This window comes from Spodoptera frugiperda, chromosome 11 (assembly GCF_023101765.2).
Source record: "Spodoptera frugiperda isolate SF20-4 chromosome 11, AGI-APGP_CSIRO_Sfru_2.0, whole genome shotgun sequence".
Taxonomy (NCBI): Eukaryota; Metazoa; Arthropoda; class Insecta; order Lepidoptera; family Noctuidae; genus Spodoptera; species Spodoptera frugiperda.
Genome location: NC_064222.1, coordinates 5,816,474 through 5,843,670, shown reverse-complemented (window position 1 = coordinate 5,843,670; position 27,197 = coordinate 5,816,474). Strand labels below are relative to the sequence as shown.

The window sequence follows — 27,197 nt, the reverse complement described above, 5'->3', positions numbered from 1 at the left end:
TTTACGTTTATCAATACTTAGAAATCTCACGTGTTCATTATAAATACGGACTTATCAATAGCTCGTTTCGTTCATTCACGAATGAATGAACAACATAATAGGACGAACGTTTTGGGGCCACATTACTGAGATATATTTTAAATAAGCTTAAAGTTATTAAATAATCTTGTAGATCGAGGTTTTGTGCAGTCAACAACGACTATCATAAATAAATTAATAAATTATTCTCATGATTGTGGTCTTTGTAAGGCTTCTTTAAAATACTTTAATGTAATAAACATAAAAATAGACATTATAAAACAACATTTGTATACATTTGGTTAAAAAATTGCATAGCAAAGCCTGTCAAGCGCGGGAATTATTGCAACCCTGCTTAAGGGGAAGCTTTTATTCAGCAATAGACAACTCCCAACTGATGATGCTGATATATAAAACTTAACACATTGAACGCCGTGGTGGTCACCGGTGACCGACGTTAGCGGAGGATTTGCCTTCAACAGTTTTCTATTGGCAGTCAAAGACTTAAAGAACAGACAGTTTGTCATAAATACAAAATGTAAACGTGGCCCCTTGTATAATTAATGATATACTAGTTACAACCTCGTAACGTGGAGTGATGTAGTCATGTTTGTGGCCGCCAGATGGCGCCACGGACGCTGAGCAGAACGCCTGGACGGTCGGCCTGACCCTATGTCTCTCTGCAAAGAGGTGATTACATGTTAGTATTTTAAAATGGACGGCACCATTAGCCAAGTTGAGTATAAATCGTTAACGCTATAGAAAACGAATGTTGATCACAGATCCGCATCGTACGCATCGGACGGATCGCGTCAAACGTATTAATTTTTTTAGACTGCGTCCACTGTCTCGACAGCGATCGAATTTCCGACGCGAGTATCAGCAATTGGATTGCCGATACCACTTTCACTCGGATTTTTAGCATTGACATTCCGTATGACGTCATCGGTACGCATCGCACGTGTAGGAATTGCCGAAAAACCGAAATAAGTCTGGTACCGTACGATGCGGATTAGTGGATGCAGTTGTATGACCCCTTGTCCTTAAACAAGTCAAGTGTGATGCATACGATGCGGGCAACTGAGGACAGTTTTACCTTTATCGATAGTCATAAGAAATCCCTATAGATTTGTTTCGTTTTCTATTGCATTAACGAAGATACTCAACTCAGCTACGGCTATAAATGTTAAGTCAAAGAGCAGATAATTAGTGGAGTGATGACAATGATGATTTATTTCTCTACAAGTCTGTCAATATTCCCTCCCAATAGTAATCCTTAAAAAGCATCGGCATCACACCGCCACCCTCGTAGAAAACTCATGCTAAACTCTGTTATAATTAATAAAAAATAGGGTTCAAAATCCAAACGCAAAGCTCGCACAAACCTTGCATTTTACCGGAATGATAATAATAATATGAAAAATGGGATCAAAATTATTAGAATGATGGCTGGAAAACTGAAAATCAACACCTGGAATCTTTAGGAACCTGCTGCAAGCAAGTTTGGAGAGCAAAGCCTTCACCGGTGATAATAAGAATTAAAAAAAATCGAGACGAGGTTATTTGCCAATTGGGTAGTTTCCTAGGTCAAAAATAAATTATTTTGACATTTCAATAAAATAAAATATCCCAAAATAATCGTACTTTCATTAATTAATTTCGACTATTTACTTATGTATTTATTTAATTTTTCTAGCTAATTTTAGAAAAGTAAGCATGCTTTTTGACGCAAAAAAAATATGACGTCATAAATTGCGATCTCCTACAAAATTCATAGAAAAATAAAGATAACGTTTTTGACATTTCGATAAAAGTATTGAATTTGACTAGTAGGAAACTACCGTATTATATTGCGACCAATGAAAATATCCACACGGGTCATAGTCGTTAGAATAGCATCATGCAGGTAGGGGGCAGTAGTTTGTCCGGGGAACCTCACTAACGTTTTTATTTTCACTTGCCGGTTCACACCGGGTATCGAGACCTTGCCCTAAGACTTCGGCGGTCGCCGAATGAGAGTCCCTCCTGCGGTTCTCGTATATCTCACGAGTCTCACTCTGGGGAAAAATGTGCGAGTTAGCATTCCATTTGTTTATTACGCCGTGGTACGTAGAATATGAAGCTTTGTTTCCATTCTGGATCTGATTTCGATTTTTTTTTATGGAATAAGCTGATCGTAACGCCCATTGACACTTAAAACACCAAAGGCGTTACAAGTGCGTTGCCGGCCTTTTCGGGGTTAGGAATTTAGGGGTTGTTGGGGAATCGGGGATTGGCAAGATTGGAAAGGGGGTAATTGGGCCTCCGGTAACCTCACTCACACAATGAAAGCATTGTTTCACGTCGGTTTTCTGTGAACCCGTGGTATCACTCCGGCCGAGCCAGCCCATTCGTGTCGAAGCATGGCTCTCCCACACTTATAATTACAGATAAGTAATGAAGCAGTAATAAAACGATTTTTACAGACAACAATATGAAGAACCAATATCTCAAATTCCTTCATTTGCTATTTGATAATATATAATTTGGCTTGTGTACAATCCTTAGACATGACTGTTGATGTTGGACAAAACAAATGCGGCAGTTGAACATAACATGTATTGAAATACGAAGTAAAATATTTGTACTTACTTTTTATTATTGACACGATTCGGCGTGCTGTGGTTCGATTGGTGTGAACTGTCGCTTATTTCCGAACTAGAACTTCTGATGTCGCCTTCCATCTGAAAAATGGACAATTAATTTTATTGTAAAGATTGTAACTACATTGTTATAACAACACTATCGTGAGACATACTAAATAAACTAAAAGTCACGGTCGAATATGAATGCGCAATATAATTCACACGCAATTACGTACACTAGTAGCGTGCGTCGTGCGACGTCGCCGCGTCTGCGCACGCTGCTCATGATGAAGAGTCCCTGTGACTCGAAACTAGTAGAGCTTTTCTCCATTAATGTACGTGAATAAACCGTGATTTTTAGTTTATTAATATTGTAACTGTAGGAGATTAGACAAAAAAGTATTTAGCAATCATAAATTAATATTTGTCAAGTTTAAAATTACGTCTAATGTTTGGCATTAGGATTGTCCTGCTATCATAATGATGGGCTTATAGCAATCTAAGAAGATTTATAATACTTATATGAACGCTGCAATATAATAAAGAGACAATTGAGATTTTTTTTAACATTTGGGTGTAAACTATTGTAGGTATTAATTTGATTAGATACTCTTTTAAGGTAAGCGTCCACAGACCCGCATCGTACGCATCGCACGCAACGGATTTTAGTTTGTCTTGTATAGAAACTCATACAACTGCGTCCACTGATCCGCATCGTACGGACCGCATCATCAGCAATGCCTACATGCGATGCGTATTGATGACGTCATACGGAATGCGTGGGATGCGTGCGGTGCGACCTTTAAAAAGGTCTTTAAATAAAGGAAGTATTGGATTAATTCAAAATCTATATTCTAAAGAGCGAAGCTAAATGGTTAGAAGATGATAAAACAAAAGATGTCATTAAAAAGGTAATAAAATCTGACTTACCTGTCCAGCACTAATAGCCTTATAGGCGACCTGCAGTATAAGCCAGGTCCATACCATATGCAAGCCTAATAGTAGACACAGCAGCGAGTTGAAGATGTAGTAGGCGGGGAACATCGGGAGCAGCATGGGAGCGCGGATTGATGTACTGGAAATAACATTGGAGCTGGGGCCTTAGTCTGGCTCAGTGCAAGAGGGACGGAGCTATACAACCTACATAGCTCCGTGCCTCTCGCACTGCTCAGTGATCGACCATTCTGACACAATTGTAATAGCAGACTAAGGTCCCTGGTCAACTCTACGGTGCTTTTAAAGACCATTTTCCTTTGAAGTCTTTTAAGATCTAAAATTATTCTAACAGTTAGAGTGAGCTAGATAAGAACATTGTTAATACTTCCTCATAAACCATTAATAATTCAAAAACACTTTCGTAAAACAGAGATAATTTTAATAAATCTTAATATTTGCAAACCTTTAAAACGATAGAGATAAAAAGCTTACCTCCAAATAATGTAGAACGGATAGACGAAGAGTCTTGAAACAATCCATAAGACAGTAAAACCAGCGAAGATAGTGTCACACAGCCGTTGATAATTGGCGTATTTCGCTGCTTTCGCTGCGTCCAAGAAAATATCCGCACAGTCATGGACTAAGAGCACGAGCGTGCCGATCCTGTGCAGGTTGCAGACCCAGCTGAAGGACAGCAGCAGGATGGTGGCGATGTGGTGCACGAACATCTGCCAGAAGTCCTTGCGCCGCACGTCCCAGAACTGGGAGAACGTCAGCGCCCAATAAAACGCTGCTGATATCATGTAGTACCACCAGATGTCGTTGGTGAGGCCCTGGAAGTGATAGAAAAAGAAATGTGAGTCAAATGTTTTCGGAGCAACTCTTTGTGTGATCCAGGTTTCGGGTCTGGGTGTCATGTGCATGTGAACTTGTATGTTTGTAAACGCACCCACGACACAGGAGAAAATTCTAATGTGGGGCAACGTTTTAAAAAAAATGTTACAGTAACGCCATGATGCGAAAATAAACCCGCTGTGACATTGCCCTCAGGATTATTAACTATTAATTATTTCCATCGCGTCCACAAGGCGACGGATTTAATTTAATATTTAAAACTTTGTTCGGTTGTCAGGATGATCAGTTGCTGAGCAACGTATCGCGTGTTCGATTCACTTAGGAAACAAATATTTTTATGGCATTTAAACAGATCCTACTCTCTCCTAACAGAAGAGTACAACTGCGTTAAAATCCAGTCTTACAGAAAACTATTCAAGGACAAGATTTTGTGCAAATTAAAGTACTTTAAAATGCCTAATTAGTAGTAGTAGGTACCCCCCTAAATTAAACGATTACATAATTGCGATCGGGTAAATAAACCATAAATTGTTTGTAAATATTTATTACATGTGATAAATTAATTTTCGCTTGCAATGCCTACCTGATTGTGTCTATCTGAATGATAACTTACACACCTGTTGATAACCATGCTCTGATGAGCATTGTCTATTACTGGAAAACATTGTTGCTAACTACAGTTACTCTACAGATATATTGTTTTTGTATGTATAGGTATCATAGTATATTCCGTATGAACGAGATAACGAAGCAATATTTTTGAATTACCTAAATCTAAAGAAATCTTACTTCAACGACAGATATGTGATAGGGGTGAGACTTCTAACCCGTTAAGGCTGAGTACTACATCTAATTTTATCGACAAAAGTCGGGGTCGAAGGGGTCGAATCTCCTCCCCGTAAAAGTTATGGCTATTTTAATATTTTTTTTACTTTTTTTGATATTTTGGGTTGTATGCGTCGTAGAAACAAAAAAAAAGGACGTCAAACGGTAGCTAATAACCTTGGCTAACTAATTTATAACTTTTTTCATATGTTTGATAATGTTTTGGTGAGAAAAAAAATCATTTGTGAATTATTTTTAAGGTTGTAAGGCCCGGTTAAGATTTTTTGGCCTTTCCTTTTCGGTCCTTATATCCTAGGGCGTACTCTACCGCCGGTCCCATTCATATTCGCTCTGTATACTTTCGTAAATCTGCATTCAGCAACCCTTTCTACATATCTAACCCATCGTCCCATTCCCTTTTCAATCCTTGTCACTACGTCGTCTTTCAATCCATATCTTTCTCTAAGTTTATCAGAGAGCGCTGTTATCCGATCTCTGTCGAATGTACCCTTACTTAGCCTTTACGTCACCCGCGAACCTTTTAGCAGTAGATGACAAATGGAACCCAGTCGAGTCCATTGCTTTGAGCAACAATCGTGATCCTTCCATTTACCTACGTGTGTTACACTAGGAATGTCGAAATACCAGGCAGGCACACCTCTCGCAACTATCTGGCATACACTCGTTAAATATCACATAATTGATATTCGTCATTCATTAGTACTACTCGTGCTCCGAGTTACGTTGCATTGAAGCGATAATTAGCAACAATCTGTACCCTTAGTACGAGTTTGCTTTACGTTGAACGAAAACGAAATAATTGCCCGTTCGGCGCTCTGATTGATCGGCGCGAATGAACGAACCAATCAGCGCCGAACGCGCTCTCGTTTAAGGGTATTTTTAAGGGTGCTGTACTCTAAGATGAGTTATTTGAAGGAGGAGAAGTCTAAAGGATAAAATGTTTAGAATAAGGCTATACTGTTTGAATAATTCATCATAATTCTGAGGTACTACTTGTTTGATATCAAGGGCGACAAATGCCGAAATAAAATAGGATACACGACAATCCTAACACGTAATTTATCTTTACTTTTTTTATAAGACCAAGATTGTTTTCATTCCGCTTTTCGAGTTATGAGTCTAGAGTAAAAATGTAAAAACTTAAACTATAATAAACCTGTACTAACCTGGTGCGGATATCCGATATAACACTGATCGATATCCCAAAGCCACTCCTTCTCCCACAATATGAAGACACCGTAGGAGAAGTTGTACAAGTAAAATGTGAACCTCCACATATTCTCACAGAACTTCACCAGGGTCGAGGGTTTATCCTGGCTCCTTCTTAACCTCCACCATCGTTCCACCTGCCTCTCTGTCATGTCGAGTTGCTTTGCTAACGAACATATCTGAAAAAGCCAATAAAATGCTATAATATCCATTGCGTAACTTTGCTTCAGCAAGCGAGTGAAATAAATGTGGCGACAATAAGAAATCTGTGTAGTTTTGTGAGTTAGTTGTATAGTATTGATAAGTATGGAAATAAATTCGATGTGTATGTATAGATATAGTGTATGCATTCTGTGATAAACATAACAAAGCAGGTTTAACAACTACGGTTACATTGAAACTAAAGAAGTAAGCATGCTAAGTTCTAAAATATTTTATTTTCAAAATGCAACATGCAGCGTAAGGTATTTCAATAACGTTTTAAAGTTAAGAGTTGTTTGAGGATTGATAATAATCAAATTGATACGGCAATGTCATCTAAACTAAATAAACTTGTTTGCATAAAGTAAACATCCCGTGCAAATCGAGGATTGAGGACAAAATTGCCCACGTAATAAATATAAAAATATACCTTATCAGGGAGCAGGATATTAAAAAACTATGAGTATCATAATTTCTAATTGGAATTTTCATTAATGGAAGCTTTTCATTTAGATATTAAATACCAATATGAAAAAACAATGGAAATGAGGCTGCGAAGAGAGAAATCCTTTTTCTAGCAGAAGACATCTTCTGACCGATAAAGATGAAAATTAAGGAAATTAAGACAAGATGTTGCAAGTTCCCGAAAAAAATTGTTTAACCGCTAAACTAGCAGACGGATCACCTGAGGGTAAGCAATCACCCATAGACACCCGAAACACCAGAGGCGTTACAATTGTGTTGCCGGCTTATTGGAGGAAGGAATGTTGGGGAATCGGGGATTGGGAAAATTGAGAAGACGTGGGTAATTGGGTCTCTGGTATCCTCACTCATTTAACGAAACACAACGCAAGCGTTATTTCACGTCGGTTTTCTATGAGATCGTGGTATCACTCCGGTCTGAGCATTCGTGCCGAAGCATGGCTCTCCCACAGTACACTCGCTGCACTCGGAGTCGTTTAATGATTACTCAACCTAGTCGTTAGTAATTGTTTTCGATACAAATTCGTTACTCAGGAATAGTTCAAGTAATCATTAAATGTGTCTGAGTGTGGCAGTATAACACATATTTTAAAGAAAGACTAAGAACCAACAGCTAAAGCTAACATATTATGAAGTCACATCGGTACCAACTGTACACGACGACGCGACGTTGTATAACAATTAGATCCAATCACAAACATGCCCATCACTTCATCTAAGATTTTATTCAATTTATTAGTGAATGTGCTATGGCCTCGTTTCTGATCGTGCGTTGAATATTAGCAGCATTGTTTTGAAGCTGAAATGTCATGTATGAAGCGGATTTAAGAAGTTCCCGTTTTTACTAAATCTAGTGACTTCTAGTATTGCAAAACTGAAACCTGTACTGACTAATTGTCAGTCAATCATGTCAGAATGAAAATAGTACAGAGATAGATAAAAATAAGCCTTATGGCTTATTTTAAGCTACTTTTCATCTCCTTTTCATTTCAGTAAAACGTTTTTGTGGTGGTTTGGTGGCTCTATGTGAAGCGTACCCACATCGGACGGCGAGCTACCCTTGCTCGCCGTCCGCAGACCCGCATCATAAACTACCTAGTAGAGTAAATTTTATTGTATGATGTAATTTTACAGATTCCCAAACTAAGAAAATATTTTTACAGAAAAATGTTGATGATTTCCTCAAGATACCGTCTGGTTTGGTCCGATGACGTCAAAGTACACGCTTGTAAACATTGAATAATTATAGAAAACGTAACATAAAGCTGAATGAACGTTCTTCTAATCAATTGAGAGTATCTTGGTATCGTAAACTATTGTACGATAAATAGTCTTTATGAAGTGTCTACGTAACAACGAAAAGTTAAATGTATCACACTGACGAACAAGAAAAAAAAAACGTCATCATACAGTGTTCCATCATCAAAATGGTACACTCTCGGGAGTATATTCTATTTCCCCTTTCAAGCAAGTTCATAATTGGTGAAGTAATCGGTAAACAAAATAAAACAAAAAAACCAACAAACACCCGAACATAGTACCTCCTTTTTTTAAAGACGGTAAAAATAAACTGATGAGTTAATTCACATATTACCCCTTATACCTCACGCTTATTTCGGAAGAAAATTTAAAAAATTAAGTAAATTATGTCTATTACAAAAGAAAGACATTATTTGAAACAACTCCATAAAAAGTTTCAATAGACCTCAAAGTATAACAGCTCTTTTTACTCGTATTGCTATACTATTATTTTCAGCTAATATATTATTTATGCCGCGGTGTCACGAAGTAGTTAACAGTACAGAATGTCGATAGTATCTATCGTAAACATTGAATTATGTAGGAGGGATAGCGGCCTTGGGAACAGGTCAGGTGCTAGTCCACTCGGTTTCATTCACCTGCCCGAATTACTGAGCAATCTTTGGATTGTTACTACCCTACTGAGTAACGTCTAATCTTCATAGAAAACAATTTTTTGAACCTATGACATTTTTTCAGAGACAAACCTAAGCAGCAACCAACTTGTGTAAGCCATGGTCTACAGTAGATATCAGAACGCTAAAGTCCGGCGCGTCCCAGGGGCATAATTGACTGTCTTGGATCCCACAACGAAATACATCAGAAAATATTAAAACGATAAGTTTCAACTATGATATGGCTGAAATAGGCATTATTTACACACAATGAAATTCTTTTTACATAACAAATTGTAGGTACATAATGTATGTACAATATAAGCGTTATCCCTTTCCTGTTAACACAGCGGAACATGGCAAACAAGTTACCCGTAGATATAACAGTAGTTTCTATGCATTTAATAAAACCACACGCCATTATCTACTGACGGTAATATTGCATGGTGCGTTTACATTAGCACATGTTGTTAAATTAAAAATCCCGTCTATGGATTGCTATGCTATCATTTATATCGCTATGTCAATAAATGGGGTTGAGTTCCAAATCCCTTTTTTTTTCGAGGGGGGAAAATCATCCAATTACTTCTGCGCTTAGGGTGAGGCAAGAGGGAGTGTCAGACTCTTACTGACTAAAAACAATCCCATTCCTATTCCTGCTTTTCGAGCCGGACCCCGGTAAACCCGCTAGATAGTCCGCAGCTCCGGATCAGGACCGATCATTATGTTATCATTTATATCGCTATGTCAATAAAGGGAGTTCAATGGCAAATCCATTTTTGATTTGAGGGGGGAAAGTTACCCAATGTCTTCACCTGCTTAGGATGACGTGAGAGAGACTCTTACTGACCAAAAACCTACCCGTTTCTATATCTGCTCTTCGAGCCGGAGCCCCCGTAACCCGCTAGGTAGTCCGCAGCTCCAGGTCGAATTCCAAACCCTACAGTGTCGCCGCTCATTCATTAAAATGTGAAATGTTCCACACACGTTGAATATTTTGAACTTGTACTTCGAAATTCCGTGTACGAGCACTACTAGACAAAACAAATTATAATAATACCGCTAACCGTCGGGTTGTGAAATCCCACACGTGTTTAGATTAATTTTACAACAAACAGTCAGGTTAGTACTCTACTAACGTAAACAAACTTATGAATTATTTCTAGCATACTTTATTATACGATCAATGTACACAAACCCTAACACATACGTTATGCGAGACTTAGTAAATATTTATTACTAATTACAACGGTAGCCATAAGAAATGAATACCAGTGATAGCTACTTATCTAGCTGACCACATATCGATAAAAATATATCGATAACTACCCACTTATAGTTGTTTCGTATGAATCATGGAAAAGGTTGATGACACCGCACGAACATTCCACATTATAATCGCGATAACTTTGAAAATATATCGATTCAATTTAAATTAACCGAGTACTCGATATGGGGAACTGTGCCTCTTGTGACTTGTGCAGTAAGAACGTTTCATAAACTACGTTCATAAAACAAATCGTATAAACTTCTCAGTCACGAATATTCATTAAAAACATCGTAAATGTCTTTGATGTAATCCCTAAACAGCAATAATAATTAAAACGAGAACGCGCTTGTAGTAGGGGAAAAAGCTTCATAAATAAACAACACGTAATTTTTTCGTCATAATCGAGCGGGCTTGTCGGGTCTGGGAAAAGTCTTACCACCTTTGAACGATCAACATTTTCTATAATGTTTATGTTAAGTATGATAGACGTAGGTAACTGTCAAGCTGACCTATAAGTCCCTTTGTAATATTGAAGGTTTTTGTACCGAGACGCGCAGAGCTAAACAATGTCGATGCTTTTTCTTGGTGGCGCCACTGTAGCTTTTGGGATACTCACAGATAAAAGTCTGTAAGTTCTGTTGCTCTTGTAGTACATTGCACGGAGCGTTTCTTACGTCATGCTCGATATCATTCTAGTATAAACATTTATAATTGCAACGATAATACATTCGCTGGACCTACGCCAACTATTACTCATTAGAGATGAGTGGAATAAAAAATATTTGATATGGTGTACTTCGCCAGTGTGATTATTTGTATCAGACAGCGTCTGGATGCTACTACTATTTAAACCATTGTGACCATTGAGCATACTTTAATCGAATCATACATACATAACCTCACGCCTATCTCCAATAATAAAATCTTTATTTGGTGTAAAAAGCCAGATTACAAACAAAATCTTATTATCTAAAATAAAGTTGTATGTAGAACTTGAACTAGGTACAAGCCTGTGTTTCAGGTTAAAAGCAGGTAGGTAGAGACTATGGAAATTGCTAAGGATCTTACATACCTCTTTCGCTTCATCAACAGTCATTAATCTTTTCATGCATGCTCGTCGGTTAAGTTATGAGCTTTAATCGAATCGAGTATTATTACTTCTCTAAAGTAGTCTTTTACAGGGATCTCTCACAACGTTAGACAATTTTGAGCTTTAGTAGCACTAGTATAATCGATTATTCCTGCACATTTTATACCAACCTGTCATAAATATGTTTGTTAGCTTACCTAGACGTGAACTAACAATATCGTAAGGAAAACACCTATTAACAGCGCTATTATTTCAATGTAACAAGTATCACTTAGCGTAAGTAGAATTAAACGTTCATTTTTAATTGTCTTATTGTTTAAGTAACGTATAACTAATGGTTTAAGTGAATATTTATAGTACTCTGTGAATACCTACTTCTCATAATTCCTTCAGGATAACTGGCATTTAGAGTTTAGGAACTAGAATTGAGAGTGGTCTAGAAAACTTTAAATAATTTAAGGTATTAGGTTCCTCTGCTTAAATAGAAATGAGCTCACTACCTAAAAGTCGTAAAAATAAGACCGTAAAGATTGAATTTTAAATCCTCACAGAGGTGCGAGACGTCCGAGATGGAAATGACCATGTGTATACAAGTTTGGTACAAATTGTAAATCCTCCCGTTTACGAAAATACATTGACCATCAAAATATCGGAGCTGCGGACTACCTAGCGGGTTTACCGGGGCTCCGGCTTAAAAAGCAGGAGTAGGAGCGGGGTGGTTTTTAGTCAATAAGAGTCGGACACTTCCTCTAGCCTCGCCCAAGGCAGGAGAAATCTGTTATCAGGGAAGTAGGTGCGGATATTAAATAGCAAGTCTGAACTCAGTACCAAAAATAAATACCTAGCAAATTCTATCCGCAGCGTAAAGAGAAAATCCTGCAGATTTCCGTAGAACTACGAATAAACCTATTGGTTAAGCACACACAATAGTCTAGGTTAATTTGACAGTTAATTAAAGGTCAGAAAGGGGTGTGAATGTTACGACAAGGAACGCGCGAGGAATTAATGGATGGCAGCCAACTGTGACTGTCCCAATCCAATAGTGTCCGATACATTAGTGGCCATCAGATTATACGAATGACCTGTCAAATATAAGTTTAACTACAATAGAGATGATGACGGGGTATGAAAATTAAAAATCTATTTAGTCCGTCAGTTAGGTAATGACGAAATATTAAACAGATAAAACGAAAGTTTAAAAGCGGGAACAAATACGTATAAAATGTATCTAGAAGTGACGTCACGCGATATTTCAAACCGATAAATATTCGAAAGTATTTGTTTTCTTAAGAATATAAAAAAATACGCATCTAATAATTTTAAAATAATCTACAAGACGGATATTAAATTAAAAATTAGTTATCTACCCTATTCGTTACATGTGATAAACAAAGTAAGCTATAGAATATGACAGCATAGAAAAGTATTATAAGAGCCTTAAAGGACTAGTCATCTAGAAACCGAACAACAGCGCTCTCTGGCAAAATGGGACCTTTTAAATCGCGATCTCCAACCCACTTGCCAAATGTGGAGATTACGTCAGAGGCTGTGTCACGGATAGCTGATCATCATAGATTTAATGACTATTAAAAATACGACCAAAAATAAACTCATAAACAACTTTGATTCACTTACAATGAATAATATTTTCGAAGTTTTATGGAGCGTAATTAAAATAGCTGGCAACTAGCAACAGTAATGAGGTAAAAGACAAAACCACATATTTCCGGTATCGATATTATTTTAATCTACCTTTAGAGAAGTATAAAACTATTAAAATATTGACTCCCTAAGATGAGACGGCGATTTTTTTGTTGAACACACACATTATTTTTACCCAACTCTAGGTGGGTAAAAAGAAAGGAAGGAGGTGTCATGAAGTGATACATAATCACCTAAGCCTTAATTACAAACAGGCATTTTTCGCCAAAATTACTTGAAAAACCCATATAAAACAGCAAACCTCTAGATAGGCTATCTATGTAACATAAAGACATATTTGCTAAATCACCAAAATTCTCTATTAGAAGAAGATAAGGCCGTATAAAATGCTTCGACGCCTCGACTAACCCAAATGAGCATCTTACAACTTAATCCTTTGATACCGTTATCTATTTACTAAAAGATAATGACGAAACGATCGCGATTAAAGCCACGAAGCACGTGGATCACCACGTTCCACACAACACCTGATAAATCATATCGTACGATGGTTGAAACAAGTCAATAGTACAACGTTCATTTCGGAAAAAACGTGATAACATGCGTTTAAGTTTGATTTTCTTAGATAATTAGGTATAGGCAGCAAAAGTTCCTGGATTAGATCATTTTTACGTTAATTTCTATTGTATACTTTATACAGGGTGACTTTGAATTCGACATGTTCCTCTCAAGAAGTGATAATACAACTAATTTCCTACAATATTAGCATTGAGTTCCTTGTCCGAAAGTGGCTAGTTTTCGAGATATTCAACATTTTTGGTTTTGGTAAAAAAATCCCGATTTGATTACAAAAACATCAATAAATAAAAAAATACTGGTTGGATTTTAGTAGTTTTAGTTTTAATCTGTTGCCAATACATCAGTTATCATTTATAAATACTAATAGTAGCAGAAATATCATTCGTTTTAAAATAGCAAGTAATTTCTTATCAAATTTTGTTTTGTGTCACTAATTTGGTCGAAAGAAAACTAGATTTATTTAAAAAAAACATATATGACACTAAGCGTACAAACTATTAGAAAAACTTCCTTGGTTTATTAGCTACCCAGAAACATAAAATTATTTACAAAATTCTCAAAAACAAATGAATTAATTGATGATAAGTAGAATGTTAAGAGAAAAAGGCAATTACAAAAACATCTTAATTTGCAAAATTTTGTTCAAAGTGACCTCCCCTACGACGAAGACATGCCCGAATATGCTTCCTTATCTCTGTGACGGTCACTCTTGGACTGAATATGCGTTTTTTTTTTCGTCACTATCTTCAAATATGTTTCGGAGAAGAATTTCGATACACGGCCAATTCCGTCCGCATAAACAAGAGATTTCATGTAAAAATCAATCGTCGTCAGATTTTGGACACCGTGCATGCCATGGAGCTGGATCCCCCTGCCAATATAACACGTGGGAACTGAGGTATCCTACCATTGCCGCATCGTAGTTTGATAGTGACCTGAACAATCGCCGTGTTCGAATACATTCGTCATCTTGTTTCTAAATTCAAATTAAAAACAATGACTAGCTTATTCCTTAAAAATTAATCTTAATTCTCACTATGTAAATTATTTGGTAAAAAGGACAGTCCAATCAAGTAGGTAATTATTTATGACATACTTGTTTACGTTGGATTTGCTTTTCTCGGATTTGGTTGACTTTTTTGGGGCTAATAATAGATATTGTGATAGTTTTTCCAGAGCACTATCGAACTACGGTGCGGCAATGGTAGGATACCTCAGTTCCCACGCGTTATACTGGCAGGAGGGTCCAATGGCATGCACGGTGTCCAGAGTCTTACGACGATTGATTTTTACATGAAATCCCTTGTTTATGCGGACGGAATTGGCCGTGTATCGAAATTCTTCTCCGAAACATATTTGAAGAAAGTGACGAAAAAAGACGCATATTCAGTCCAAGAGTGACCGTCATAGAGATAAGGAAGCATATTCGGGCATGTCTTCGTCGTAGGGGAGGTCACTTTGAACAAAATTTTGCAAATTAAGATGTTTTTGTAATTGCCCTTTTCTCTTTACACTCTACTTATCATCAATTAATTCATTTGTTTTTGAGAATTTTGTAAATAATTTTATGTTTCTGGGTAGCTAATAAACCAAGGAAGTTTTTCTAATAGTTTGTACGCTTAGTGTCATATATATTTTTTTAAATAAATCCAGTTTTCTATTGACCAAATTAGTGACACAAAACAAAATTTGATAAGAAATTACTTGCTATTTTAAAACGAATGATATTTCTGGCAATTTTAGTATTTATAAATGATAACTGATGTATTGGCAACTGATTACAACTAAAACTACTAAAATCCAACCAGTATTTTTTTATTTATTGATGTTTTTGTAATCAATTCGGGATTTTTAGGTCCAAAAATGTTGAATATCTCGGAAACTAGCCACTTTCCGCCCAAGGACCTCAGGGCTAATTTTGTAGGAAATTAGTTGTATTATCACCTCCCGAGAGGAATACGTCGAATTCAAAGTCACCCTGTATATATATTAGATTGATTACGAGTCAAAATTGTGAACAATGCAATGATTGGAGTAGGTGTTACCTCTCGTATGCCGTATATAAGACAACAATAGAAAATACATTGTATCTCGTGTGGATCCACGATTCGGCACACAACGGGTTAATCAGATTGAAGACTTGACACCGAAATGAAAATTATGTTCATCAATATTTTTTTTATGAAACATGCCGGTAATCGAGCAGACGTATTACCTGATGGTAAGCAATCGCCGCCGCCCATGGACACTTGAAACACCAGAGGCTTTACAAGTGCGTTACCGGCTTTTTGGGAGTTAGGAATTTAAGGGTTGTTGTTCGGTAATGGGGATGGGGAAGATTGGGAAGGGGGGAATTGGGCCTCCGGTAACCTCACTCACACAACGAAACACAACGCAAGCGTTGTTTCACGTCGGTTTTCTGTGAGGCCATGGTACGGTACTCCGGTCGAGCCGGCCCATTTGTGCCGAAGCATGGCTCTCCCACATTTAAAACATTTACTGAAACTTGTTCACATAATAGTACTTTTATTATAATAAGTCCATTTACATCCCATTACACCTTTAGCGGCCGTTTTGCGTAAATCCTTGCGGGAAATTGACATCACAGTGACATAAGAAGGCGATTTACATAATGACGTTCAAAAGGCGTGATGTCATATCCATCTAACATACTTTAAGGAATCATTGAACATTTTTACATAGAAGTAAAGTTGTTTTAAAGATTCATTCAAAATGTTTTTATCATTAGCCAAAAAAGAGATGTGAGAATAAGGAAGAAAATAAGAACCACAACCAAAACTACATAAGAGGTGCGGACTACCTAGCGGGTTACCAGGGCTCCGGCTAGAAAAGCAGGAGTAGGAACGGGGTGGTTTTTAGTCAGTAAGAGTCTGACATTCCCTCTCGCCTCGCCAAAGGCAGGAGAAGTCATTGGATGATTTGACCCAATCAAAAAAGGCCAAACATAAGAGGATAAAATATTGAAACGATATTCTATAGAGAACACAGGATGGATTCCTTTAATCACATACTAACTTATTTACAGACCACCAGGGAGATTTGATATTGGTGTATCAATGATTCATACGCTTATCGTTGTTTTGTTACACTACAATATAAATAACGTCATGCAATATAAAATAAAACTGCATCATACATCGACTGAGAAGATTTTTATACCAATAATTGCTTTCATCAATATAGCATTAAGAAAACTTGTTAACTTTCCACAATAGGCTAGTTTCCTACTAGTCAAATTCAATACTTTTTCGAAACGTCAAAAACTATATTTTCTATGAATTTTGTACGTCAAATAGCAAACTTATTTCTAGAAAAAAAAACCGAATATGAAGTAGATCATCAAATCTATGAATGAAAGTATTTTTTATGAATATGTTACTGTAATGAAAAGTCGAAAGAATTTATTTTTTACCGAGGAAACTACCCAATTGTAATAATAAACAAATAATTACGATGAACGCCAATTAAATACCAATTAACTGACCTCTGCCATTGATCGGAACTAACGGAGCGTTCATAAACAAAAAAAAAAGTAAAAACACCATAAATTGTTCGGCGTTTCAGGCAAAGGAAACTGGGGCGTTCGGCCAACTCAAGGCCCATTTTAGAGCTGACCGTAGGCGCTAATTGTGTACTCAATGAACGTTTATTGTCTCAAACGTACAGTGATTGCTGTATAACGTAAGCTTGGATATCTAGGACATAGGGTTGGTAAAGTACCTACTCAATTTTATAGCTACATTAGAGTAGACATAACCCATAATTATAAGTGCACCTGAACCTTCGGTTTGTACCTGCATTATATTTGGCAGACTATTATTTATTTCTTTATTTGTTGACATTTCAAAAGTACCTATTTATGGTTTTATTGGAATAAATTATTTGACTTTGACTTCCACAGGAACAGTACCACAATTCGACCAGCGGTTTTTGGTAGACTACTTACATCCTAATTTCATTCCTTTTTCTGAAGAAACAATATTGCTGTTCCGGATCTGAGTGTGTATGTAAAATAATGTGTTTGTAAACGCACTCACGACACAGAAGAAAATCCTAATGGGGCGAAATCCTAACGTTAAAAAGACCTATTATTGTTTTCTGTCATATGAACCATATTCTGATAAAAAGAAATATAAAGCTTCACGTGACGATATATCATTAATTAATATAATTATGTCTTGAATGATAATTAATTATGGCTCACATCACACAGCACAGATACAATAAAATGTTATTTCACGTTTTGAAAACGCCTCAAAATCGTGCTTTTAATAAAAAAAATATTTTTATGGATGTAGTCATTTTTTAAGTAGCTAACAACTAAATCCTGATACGAAGACATACCAATTACATCCGTGATTTAAACATCGATAGGTGTATATTTAGAGAATGATATCAGACAGATAAGATACCTACGCCTACAAATTATTATGCCCAAAAGCCAACAGGTAATTAGTGCATGAAATATATGTTACATAAAATTCTAAAATAATATCGGAAAAGGGATAAAAATAAGGAAAATAAAACGTAGCTAAACTATTTTTATGTTTTGAAATAGAGGAAAATTAAATAAATATTTACACGATTAATATTTATCTGCTATTTTTGAGAAGCCTGCATGCAAAAATATATGTGTCTCGGAAAAGGGCCTTTCAAATGAATAACGAGATTTTTACTCCGGTTAAGTTTAAACAAAATCAGATCTTTTAACTCCTAACATATTCCATGTTAAAAACAGATTTACAAATCAATAGCTACGGATTTTGAAGCCGTATTAATAGTACAAAACTAGACCTAATATGACGTAAGGGCCCAACGACACGCAAAAACACAATTACTTTAACAAGTCAATGACTTCTAGCCCTTCTACACAAGGTCAATGTTCGAAAAGCATAGACAAAGTTTAAAGGGATTTTAATAGAGATGTACCTGACTTGATTTTGTTACGACAAGCGAGTTGTAGATAATGATGGGTTAGAGTGGGCGGAGAACGAATCAACTAATGGTTTTTAATCCATTAGGGAGCTATGTGATCTTTTGCTGCAGCAAAATGATTATTTATTATCATCAGTCAATCATTATCATGTCTTCGTACTATATGCTGAACATACTGTCAAACGGAATGATGAAAAATCACCTCAAACTTTGGTCCCTATTACTACAGCTCATTTGGGTCGCCAATGGAAGCAAATCGTTACTGATACGAGTAATGATTTGCTCGTACTTCTTCATATTAAATCGCAGTATTTCAATAAAGTATGAGTAAACAGGGGCAACCCTGAAGGCATATAATGACCTTTATATAACCGCGTAATGAAAACGGGTCGGGACCGCGACTCGCAGACGCTTTGCTTCAAAGACGTCTTTCATTCATCCAACTTCTAGTGCTGACGTTACTCCTCATAATGAGTCGTTAGTTAGTTTTTAAGTACCACAGAAATGCGAAAATGACACCTTTACGTAATTTGAAAGACTATTTATCTTTACTCGAAACAAACTATGTTTAAACAGACGATTAGTGGCATCATAAGTACTGTTGAAAAATAGTGACAGACATGGGACCATGGAACACTATTGATTAAACAAAAATAACTCAAAAATTCATGGAGAATCAATTTCCAGTCTTAAAACAATTAACGTCTAAAGGTTGTAATCACGTTAAAGGTTTCATTAATCAGCTTAACTAACTATAGTGAAAGGAATATAAACACCGTAGAAGTAATGTTTGCCCTGGTTTGCCCCATCGCTTGGGGACGAAGTTTTCCGAAAAGCTATAGCTAGCCATGGCCATGGTTAAATGTGGGGGCGTTTGAGGGCGCGGCAGGCTGTCGCAAAGGTACATTAGTTCCGGCTGCTACAGCTCCGATTGCTTTCATGTAAATACACATAGAGCTGTATATTTCGGACACACGTGTGGGCAGTATACTCCTACGTAATGGACAGCTTTTCTACAAAGGGCATCATTTGTCTCATCAGTCTTTTAGGGCTAATATTAGACGGATCATACAATTAAATACCCATCAATACCATATCATGACATGAATAGAGGGCACCATTTTAAAAAGGACAAACAACATTGATTGAAGCTAAATGATACGTCCAATTTCTTCGACTCCAGAATGGATATTTAATAAATGGATTAATAATACAGAACGGTCTACCAACTAGCCACTTGAAGAATACAATAATAATAGTATGATAAATTCTTTGTCCTATTTAGTCAATTAATGGGTTACCAGCATACGGGCGCAGCTGAGAAATTTTTAAATTTAACCCACACGAATTTATGAAGACCATCTGTCATACGTGTATCGCTCAAATGAATGCCTGATGTTTTAATATAATTCCTACGTCATACGTAATACGTATAATAAATGCAAAATACATTAAAATGTATGTTTTACATGAATATTAAAGTACTAAGACGTGTTGTAATAGCTAAAATTGTGGAAGCAAGTAAAAATGTTTACAAGAATATTATGTTGATTTCATAGGTTCGCATAGCATTCGTAAATGGTGAAATGAAATACAAAATAAAGGTTTTGTATTTTTATGTTCATATTGTATAGTTTTTCATATTTTATGACAATAATACGCAGATTTTAAGGTTTATAAAGTCGAAGCGTTAAGTATTATGAATTCGTTTGGGTTCAGTGTGAAAAATATTTGGCATTAGATTTTTGAGGAAGGTTACAAAATTCTTACACCGCACATGAGTGAAAAGGAGATACTAGGTCCATTCAGTACATTGCCCACTCACCGCCTACACATATTTTGAGTCGGACCATTCTTGAATAAGTTAATTAACGTTACGATTTCTCATACAATAATGAAATAATAGTAAAAACATTAAAATAAATAAATGACAGAAAGCACAAAGAATGCTAATAAAATGTACATACAGATGACGTAAAAATACGCGGGGATTTTTTATTCCTTGTTTATGGGTGTGTCTTGTCAATTCTATTTTTTAACTGTCAACACCTCTGTGTAAGTATCGTTAATCAGGCTTTAGGTACTTGGGGGCTTACAAGTTTTCATTTATCTTTGTAATGTTTGAATTTAAATAAACAACCTGTTAGGGCATTAAGATGTGAGGAAATAAATCTTGGAGGCTCAAACTATCTCCTATTTCGTGTGTAGCTGTGAAAACAGTGTACAAAATTCATCATCATATCGGCCATAAGACGTCCACTGCTGAACATAGGCCTCACCCAATGACTTCCAGATAGGCCGGTTGGAAGCGACGAAATTATTTCTCTTAAATTATACGACTTTAATTATGGCGTTCTTCGTGAATAAATTCCTAATCCCACGTTTTCAAATGAAGCATACTAAACAGATTAAGATTAGATTAGATATAACATTTTTCACTCAATTTCATGATGAGTTTTGATCGCCTTTAAATAAATATGACTGCATTTTCCTTAGCTACATTTAGTGTCACGCGACTCATTACTTATCTGTTTTTATCACGATTTCCGTTATTTTTTTTATGATTCATTACAAATCAATTTGTAAAATTAATTACATTTTTTTCATTATTGACCCTGTTTTTTTCTTTTTAATCTTTTCAATGTCGTATTTAAGTAGATAATACGTTTTGTAATCAAGATATACATTGAGTGGTCTACAGGAAAGGCTAAATCACTATTTGCTTAGATAAAGTGTCTACACAAAAAGGTAATAACTGTCATACGTTTTCGGAAATTGTTGAGGAACGTTTTTCTAGTGAAACGTAACGTGTTTTTCAATTCCATACGTCATTTGTGTAAAATAACGAGTATTTTACGAATAGGAAATATTGAATTTGAATCGAACGGTAAAGAATTAACAGGATTTTTCCTCATCGCTTCCGTAAATAGAAGTTCTTTACTAGATCCTAACCATTAGTTCTCTAAAAATTCAAGGTTTTTTGTCAATATCAGCATCTAATATTTCGCCTAAGTAATAAAAAATGTATTTTCTAAGATGTAACAGCACAAAGATAGTTTGCAACCACGAAATACATGCAAATGTTAGGTAACATTGCATTCTACTAATGCATTCATTTTCCATAAGTTTTTCTAATTAACGTTTAATGAGGCAAAATGCCATACGAAACAAAGCATTCCAATTTCAGTTGAAAATTAGTTCCATGACTTACGAGCTGTTAAATACCCATATTTTACTTTACTTCATTTTTAAACAGTTTAAAACTTAATGCTCCAACTCCAACTGTCATGTTAGGTACAATTCGGTCCAGATCTTCGGTCTGAGAACTCTGAGAAGTTCGGATTCTACGAAAATAGAACATTGATTGACAGGAACATGTCTAGCTGTCTAGTCCAGACTTCCCAAGTAACTTACAGTTTAGGCTATAATTGAAATTCTTCGATAGAGTGATAAGTTTAAGTCAAGAAGAACTATATTTAATGTTGTTTGGGCGTATTTTAAGGTTTATCTAGTCCATAAGAGAAACGGTTATTTGTATGAGAAAAATGGTCGGCATAAAGAAAATTAAATCCTATTGTCCAAGGTTTTTAAACTAAGTAGTACAGTAAGTACCCTTAGTACGAGTTTGCTTTACGTTTAAAGTAATCGAAACGAGAGCGCGTTCGGCGCTCTGGTTGGTTGGTTTATTCGAGCCGGCCAATCAGAGCGCCGAACGCACTCTCGTTTCGATTACTTTAAACGTAAAGCAAACTCGTACTAAGGGTACAGATCAGCGGCTTCAGTAGACATTCACTGGTAAAGACGTGCTGTGAATAATTTCACGATTATCGAAGGTTGCAGTGTTAGAATGAAACGCCGATGGCCACTAAATCTGATGCGACTATTCAGCCATTGTGTTAAACTGTTAAGGCACAAATTAGACACAAGGTTGTCGATTTCGGATAATGAAAAACTGAAACGGTTTAGATTCTTGTAACATTTTCTAAGTTTTTGCTACCTTACTCCTGAACTTTACTCAGACAGTCAGATTTATGACGCCCTTGACAAGGCTTTTCCAACAAACTTGAACATTACTTACTCATAAAAATATAATTTGGACCCAATATTTACACATCAACTCTAAAAATCCGAGGCCACGCATCAGAGTATGGTATAAAACCAGTGGTTACATCAACCAATAACGAAATAATATTGACAAAGAGGTCGTTTCAATAATGATTTATTGGTTACACAATGCCGCAGTCGCTTTGTTTGTTGAAAAAAAGCATGCGCTATCTATAACTATTATCTATGGGTGAATATATACAGATATATATTATGTAAATCGTGCACTATGACAACGAAGGTGGGTCTAAGTGTAAGCGGGAAACGAAAAATTATTCGTTAAAAACTAGTACCCTTAGTACGAGTTTGCTTTACGTTCAAAGTAATCGAAACGAGAGCGCGTTCGGCACTCTGATTGGTTGGTTTATTCGAACCGGCCAATCAGAGCGCCGAACGCGCTCTCATTTCGATTACTTTCAACGTAAAGCAAACTCATACTAAGGGTACTGGTGTGCATTTTATTTTTTGAATATTGTACAAGTCCCGTAGGAACATGGAAAGGTATTAATTAATTAAACAGATAGCTATGTAAAGTTTGTAGGTGTCATACCTGCACCAACTTTACTTGATTAAATAGTGATGTTGGAATGCAAAATTAAGACACCGTAACTAGGTCAACGGGTTCACTGGGAACACAACTGCTATTGTCATTTCTTTTGCATGTGACAAGAATTAATTTGCATTTACTATACATACATGGAAATAAACTAAATTAAAAACAACTGTAAGGAAATTGATGGCATGTGGCAGGAATGTAACGAATAGAATAGGGTCTCTGTCCGTTCAAAGAGGTAGAGGTTTTATCATCTCACTTGAGGAATTTGAGGGCTAGATAGAAACAAACATAGGTAGTAGGTACTGTTTACATTAAACATCGGAGATTCCACTGCATAGTTTCGTCGTGAAAGTGACTAAAGTGTATTTGTATGGCTCTAACATTGTTCAATGCCGCTTTATGAAACAATAAAAAATACCTTCTCTCTACGTTCCTATCGCTTACACTTAGACCACACCATAACACTGCATGCGACCCCTACACACTAAAAACTAGCTATAGACAAGTTAATAATACGTGCAAACGTGCGGAAGTATTATATTGTGCAACATTTACCTCATCCTTGTTCAAAAAGAACTGAAAAGAAAGGAAGCACGGTTAAGGTTTAAAAAGCTTCACTTAGCATTATTACTATTACTTAGAAATAATATAAGGATTCAATTATTATTTACTTCATACGTGAAAAAAGGGATAAATTAAATTCAGCCTTATTTAATTTGTCCTCTTTCGTACCCGAGTAAAAGGTAGGGCTGGGACTTTATGGTACTAGAAAAAAGCAGCGATGGTCATTGACAATATTCTTTTTTCAATTTACGCGCGAAACGGAACAGCTGTATTTGTAATGGAGGTAAAATCGATATCGTGTATCTTTGCTTTTTTAATGTTCCGTGGTTTAGTGTATAATAGAACTATTTAGTTCTATTCATTTGCGGAATATCGCATACTTACGTATGGTTAATTACGTATTGTTCTCACAACCTTCACTGCTTTACGTTTTAGTTATGAATTTATGACATTTAAGACATAATAATTATGAATTTTATTTCTTTTAGTAGCTTATTTTGAAGAATTTATGTAAATCTTGAAAGATATTACCGCATTTTTGCTCTTGAAACCAATTCTGTATCTTTTCCAAATCTCGTGCGCTTTAATTGAATTACATTCGCATTACGATATAAAGACGTTGTTTAAACTAAAAACTGTCAAAAATGTCATAAACCGCTAGCCTTGGTACTCGACACTACCGTGTTCTCTATTTTTATGACGTCCTAATGCCGTTGGATTTCCACCCACTTAATGCAGCGCACTAATTCTAATTTTATATCGGCTAAAAGAATTTTATTAATTTACCACTACCGTTTGCAAACCCAGACGTCAGTAGACGCGATTAGAATACACGTAATATATTTTATTCAAATCGAACATTCCTCTATGCATTACATTTTTTTTATTCAATTTCAAATATAGAACCAATAAATTTTGAGCGCGAAACCGAAAATTACTTTCGATTCGGCTGCCGATGATAATGGCCGTGTATCGTACGACCAGATACAAATACCAAAGTTTACTTATCTTATCGATTACTAATCGATAGACGATTCTGATTAAATATTTTTTAATTTGAATTGAATTTGTTAAGTGTACTTTACGACGACAGAAGCAACAAATCAGTTTTTAATCTGCTAGAGGTATAAAAATATAACTTACTAATAAACATATTAGCTTATTTTAGTGTCTGCATTTTTTCGATATAATGAAGATTTTTGTGAACACAAACTAACAATAATACCTTTATTTCAAGCACACCACACAAACCTGCACAAACATGCAATTATTACACACCAAGTACCATTAATAAGAATTATAATGCATTGTTTATTAGCTATAACATATAAAAATGTATAAATAATATGTCTTGTGTTATGACTGACACATAAAAACCAAACTTTATGACAAATGCACTTATGTAATTTGAGTTTTATGGATTTAATAAAGGTTTAAATATTATACCAAGCATATCTGCCTATCAGATAACCATTCATGGAGTGTTGTACCTACTACGAAATTACGAAAAAAGTGTACCTATGTTACACAGGTACACACACAATGCCATTCTTATCTACCCAAGTAACACAACTTAGCTGTTAGACACAGATTATAAAGGTACTGAGAATTTTAATTTTTTTTTATTATTATTTTTACAGATAAAATTTAAAGAATAGTTTTATTTTTTTATCTGTTATCTTTTTCATACTTTGATTGTCATTTTAGGAATTTTATCTTTAAAATATTGAATGTGACTTAAAATGTACTTTTAATTGATAATTTACACAATAATATGGCTAATTCTCACCTATCTTTCAAATTATTTTATTGTTTAAATTATATTTATGTTAATATCCTGTGGTTTACTACAAATGAAGTTTGGTTATTAAATAGTACTTTATACTTGTTTTTTTTTTTATTAAAAACATAATATACCTATTTTTTATTTAATTATTTTTATTTCAAAGTACTTATTTTACACATTTTGAACTGATGAAAAATAGTTTGTGTATGTAATTATGATAACTTTCTTAGCCATAATATTTTTTTTAATCAAATCTAGCTCCTCTCATTCATTCTTTCAATCAATTAATTATCAAATAAAGTACTTTATATCAATTAAATAATAAAGTTCAATATTCAACATACCTGTTTATGCTTAATTTTTGGTGATAATTGATATGCATTCTCCAATTTAGGATTACTTGGGGCTTTCTTTGATCTAGTATTCTTAATGCCTAAGGATTTGCCAAATGGGGCAAACCAATACCTGTAATAGAAGGAGTCAATATTTAGAAAAATATATTTTTATTGTCTGTGCAATGAGTATTTTTTTTTTACATTTGTCAACAATTGAAGTTTCTCATTATAAAACTTTTATCATAATGAGCATAAGCAAAGCATAAATGATATGGTTCTAATTCAAATTATATTCAGTAATTCATTCTACACACAGCCTGTATATGAATGAAAGTGTATTTATTTATTAGTTCTAAAATACAAATACTTCTTTTTCTTACAGGATAATTATTCAACATTTGTTTACATCGAATATTTATTTCAAAAAATAAAATAAAACACTTCGATTTCCAGGGAAAATCATTCGTAAAATATTCAACAAATATTTTGTTTACATTCTTGACCTCAAGCTGAAACATAGACCATGAGTTTCTTTTTTCTAAATCTGCTGCAAGTGCTACACTTTCGCAAAATCGAAATCTTATGAGTCACTGAGTGCATCATTAGACTTTATTCATCCGTGAGAATCACTGACACACATACTGGAGTCTAGCGACAGAAAGTAGGTTAACTCACTCCTCTAGAGTACGCCGCAGGACTATCAGCACCAGTGCCAAGGGCAGGGGGTACAGGAGGTGCCTATAGTCATTGTAAACCACCGCCTTGTCTGGACCCGGTGCAAGATCTTCCCAAGTCGTATTCGGCGGTAACCACACATCTTCATTCCAAAATTTATCCAGTATAACCCGTAACATTATCACCACTATTCGTCAAATTTTCAAAACTACTCTCAATCTCACTACAACAGCTTTAAATAATAATTTATCACGCCATAAACACACCCTAAAATATTTAGCGACACGACCGTCCGACAGTCGACATGACACAGATTTGATTTTTGCGGCACAGATTACAAATGAAAACACAGTGAAGCACTATCTGTTATATGGCAACTTTGCATTTAAAATCTGAAAAAATAACAAATATACTGGTAAATTGATAAATAAATGTAATTTTATTAATTTTATTTTATATTAATTCAGATTATAAGTTTTAAGATTAAACCGATTTTACGGATTTTTCTCAGAATTTACTACATTTCGTTCTTTAG

At 35.4% G+C, this 27,197-nt stretch overlaps 1 protein-coding gene across 3 annotated transcripts; it reads right to left on the bottom strand.

The window, feature by feature from the left end:
- On the bottom strand, positions 1-27,000 carry LOC118275076 (ceramide synthase 5). 3 transcript variants are annotated; one of them, XM_050696923.1, is made up of 9 exons: positions 26,663-27,000; positions 25,997-26,117; positions 23,858-23,878; positions 6,446-6,667; positions 4,071-4,411; positions 3,573-3,717; positions 2,650-2,741; positions 1,962-2,075; positions 1-698 (listed from the first exon to the last, which is right to left on the bottom strand). In XM_050696923.1, the coding sequence occupies exons 1-8, from the start codon at positions 26,839-26,841 to the stop codon at positions 2,009-2,011; spliced, it is 1,188 nt and encodes a 395-aa protein (XP_050552880.1). In that variant the 5' UTR covers positions 26,842-27,000; the 3' UTR covers positions 1-698; positions 1,962-2,008. The 3 variants fall into 3 exon arrangements, with proteins under 3 accessions (XP_050552880.1, XP_050552882.1, XP_050552881.1); XM_050696925.1 differs by lacking the exon at positions 1,962-2,075; XM_050696924.1 differs by lacking the exon at positions 23,858-23,878.
- Between the last annotated feature and the right edge of the window lie 197 nt (positions 27,001-27,197).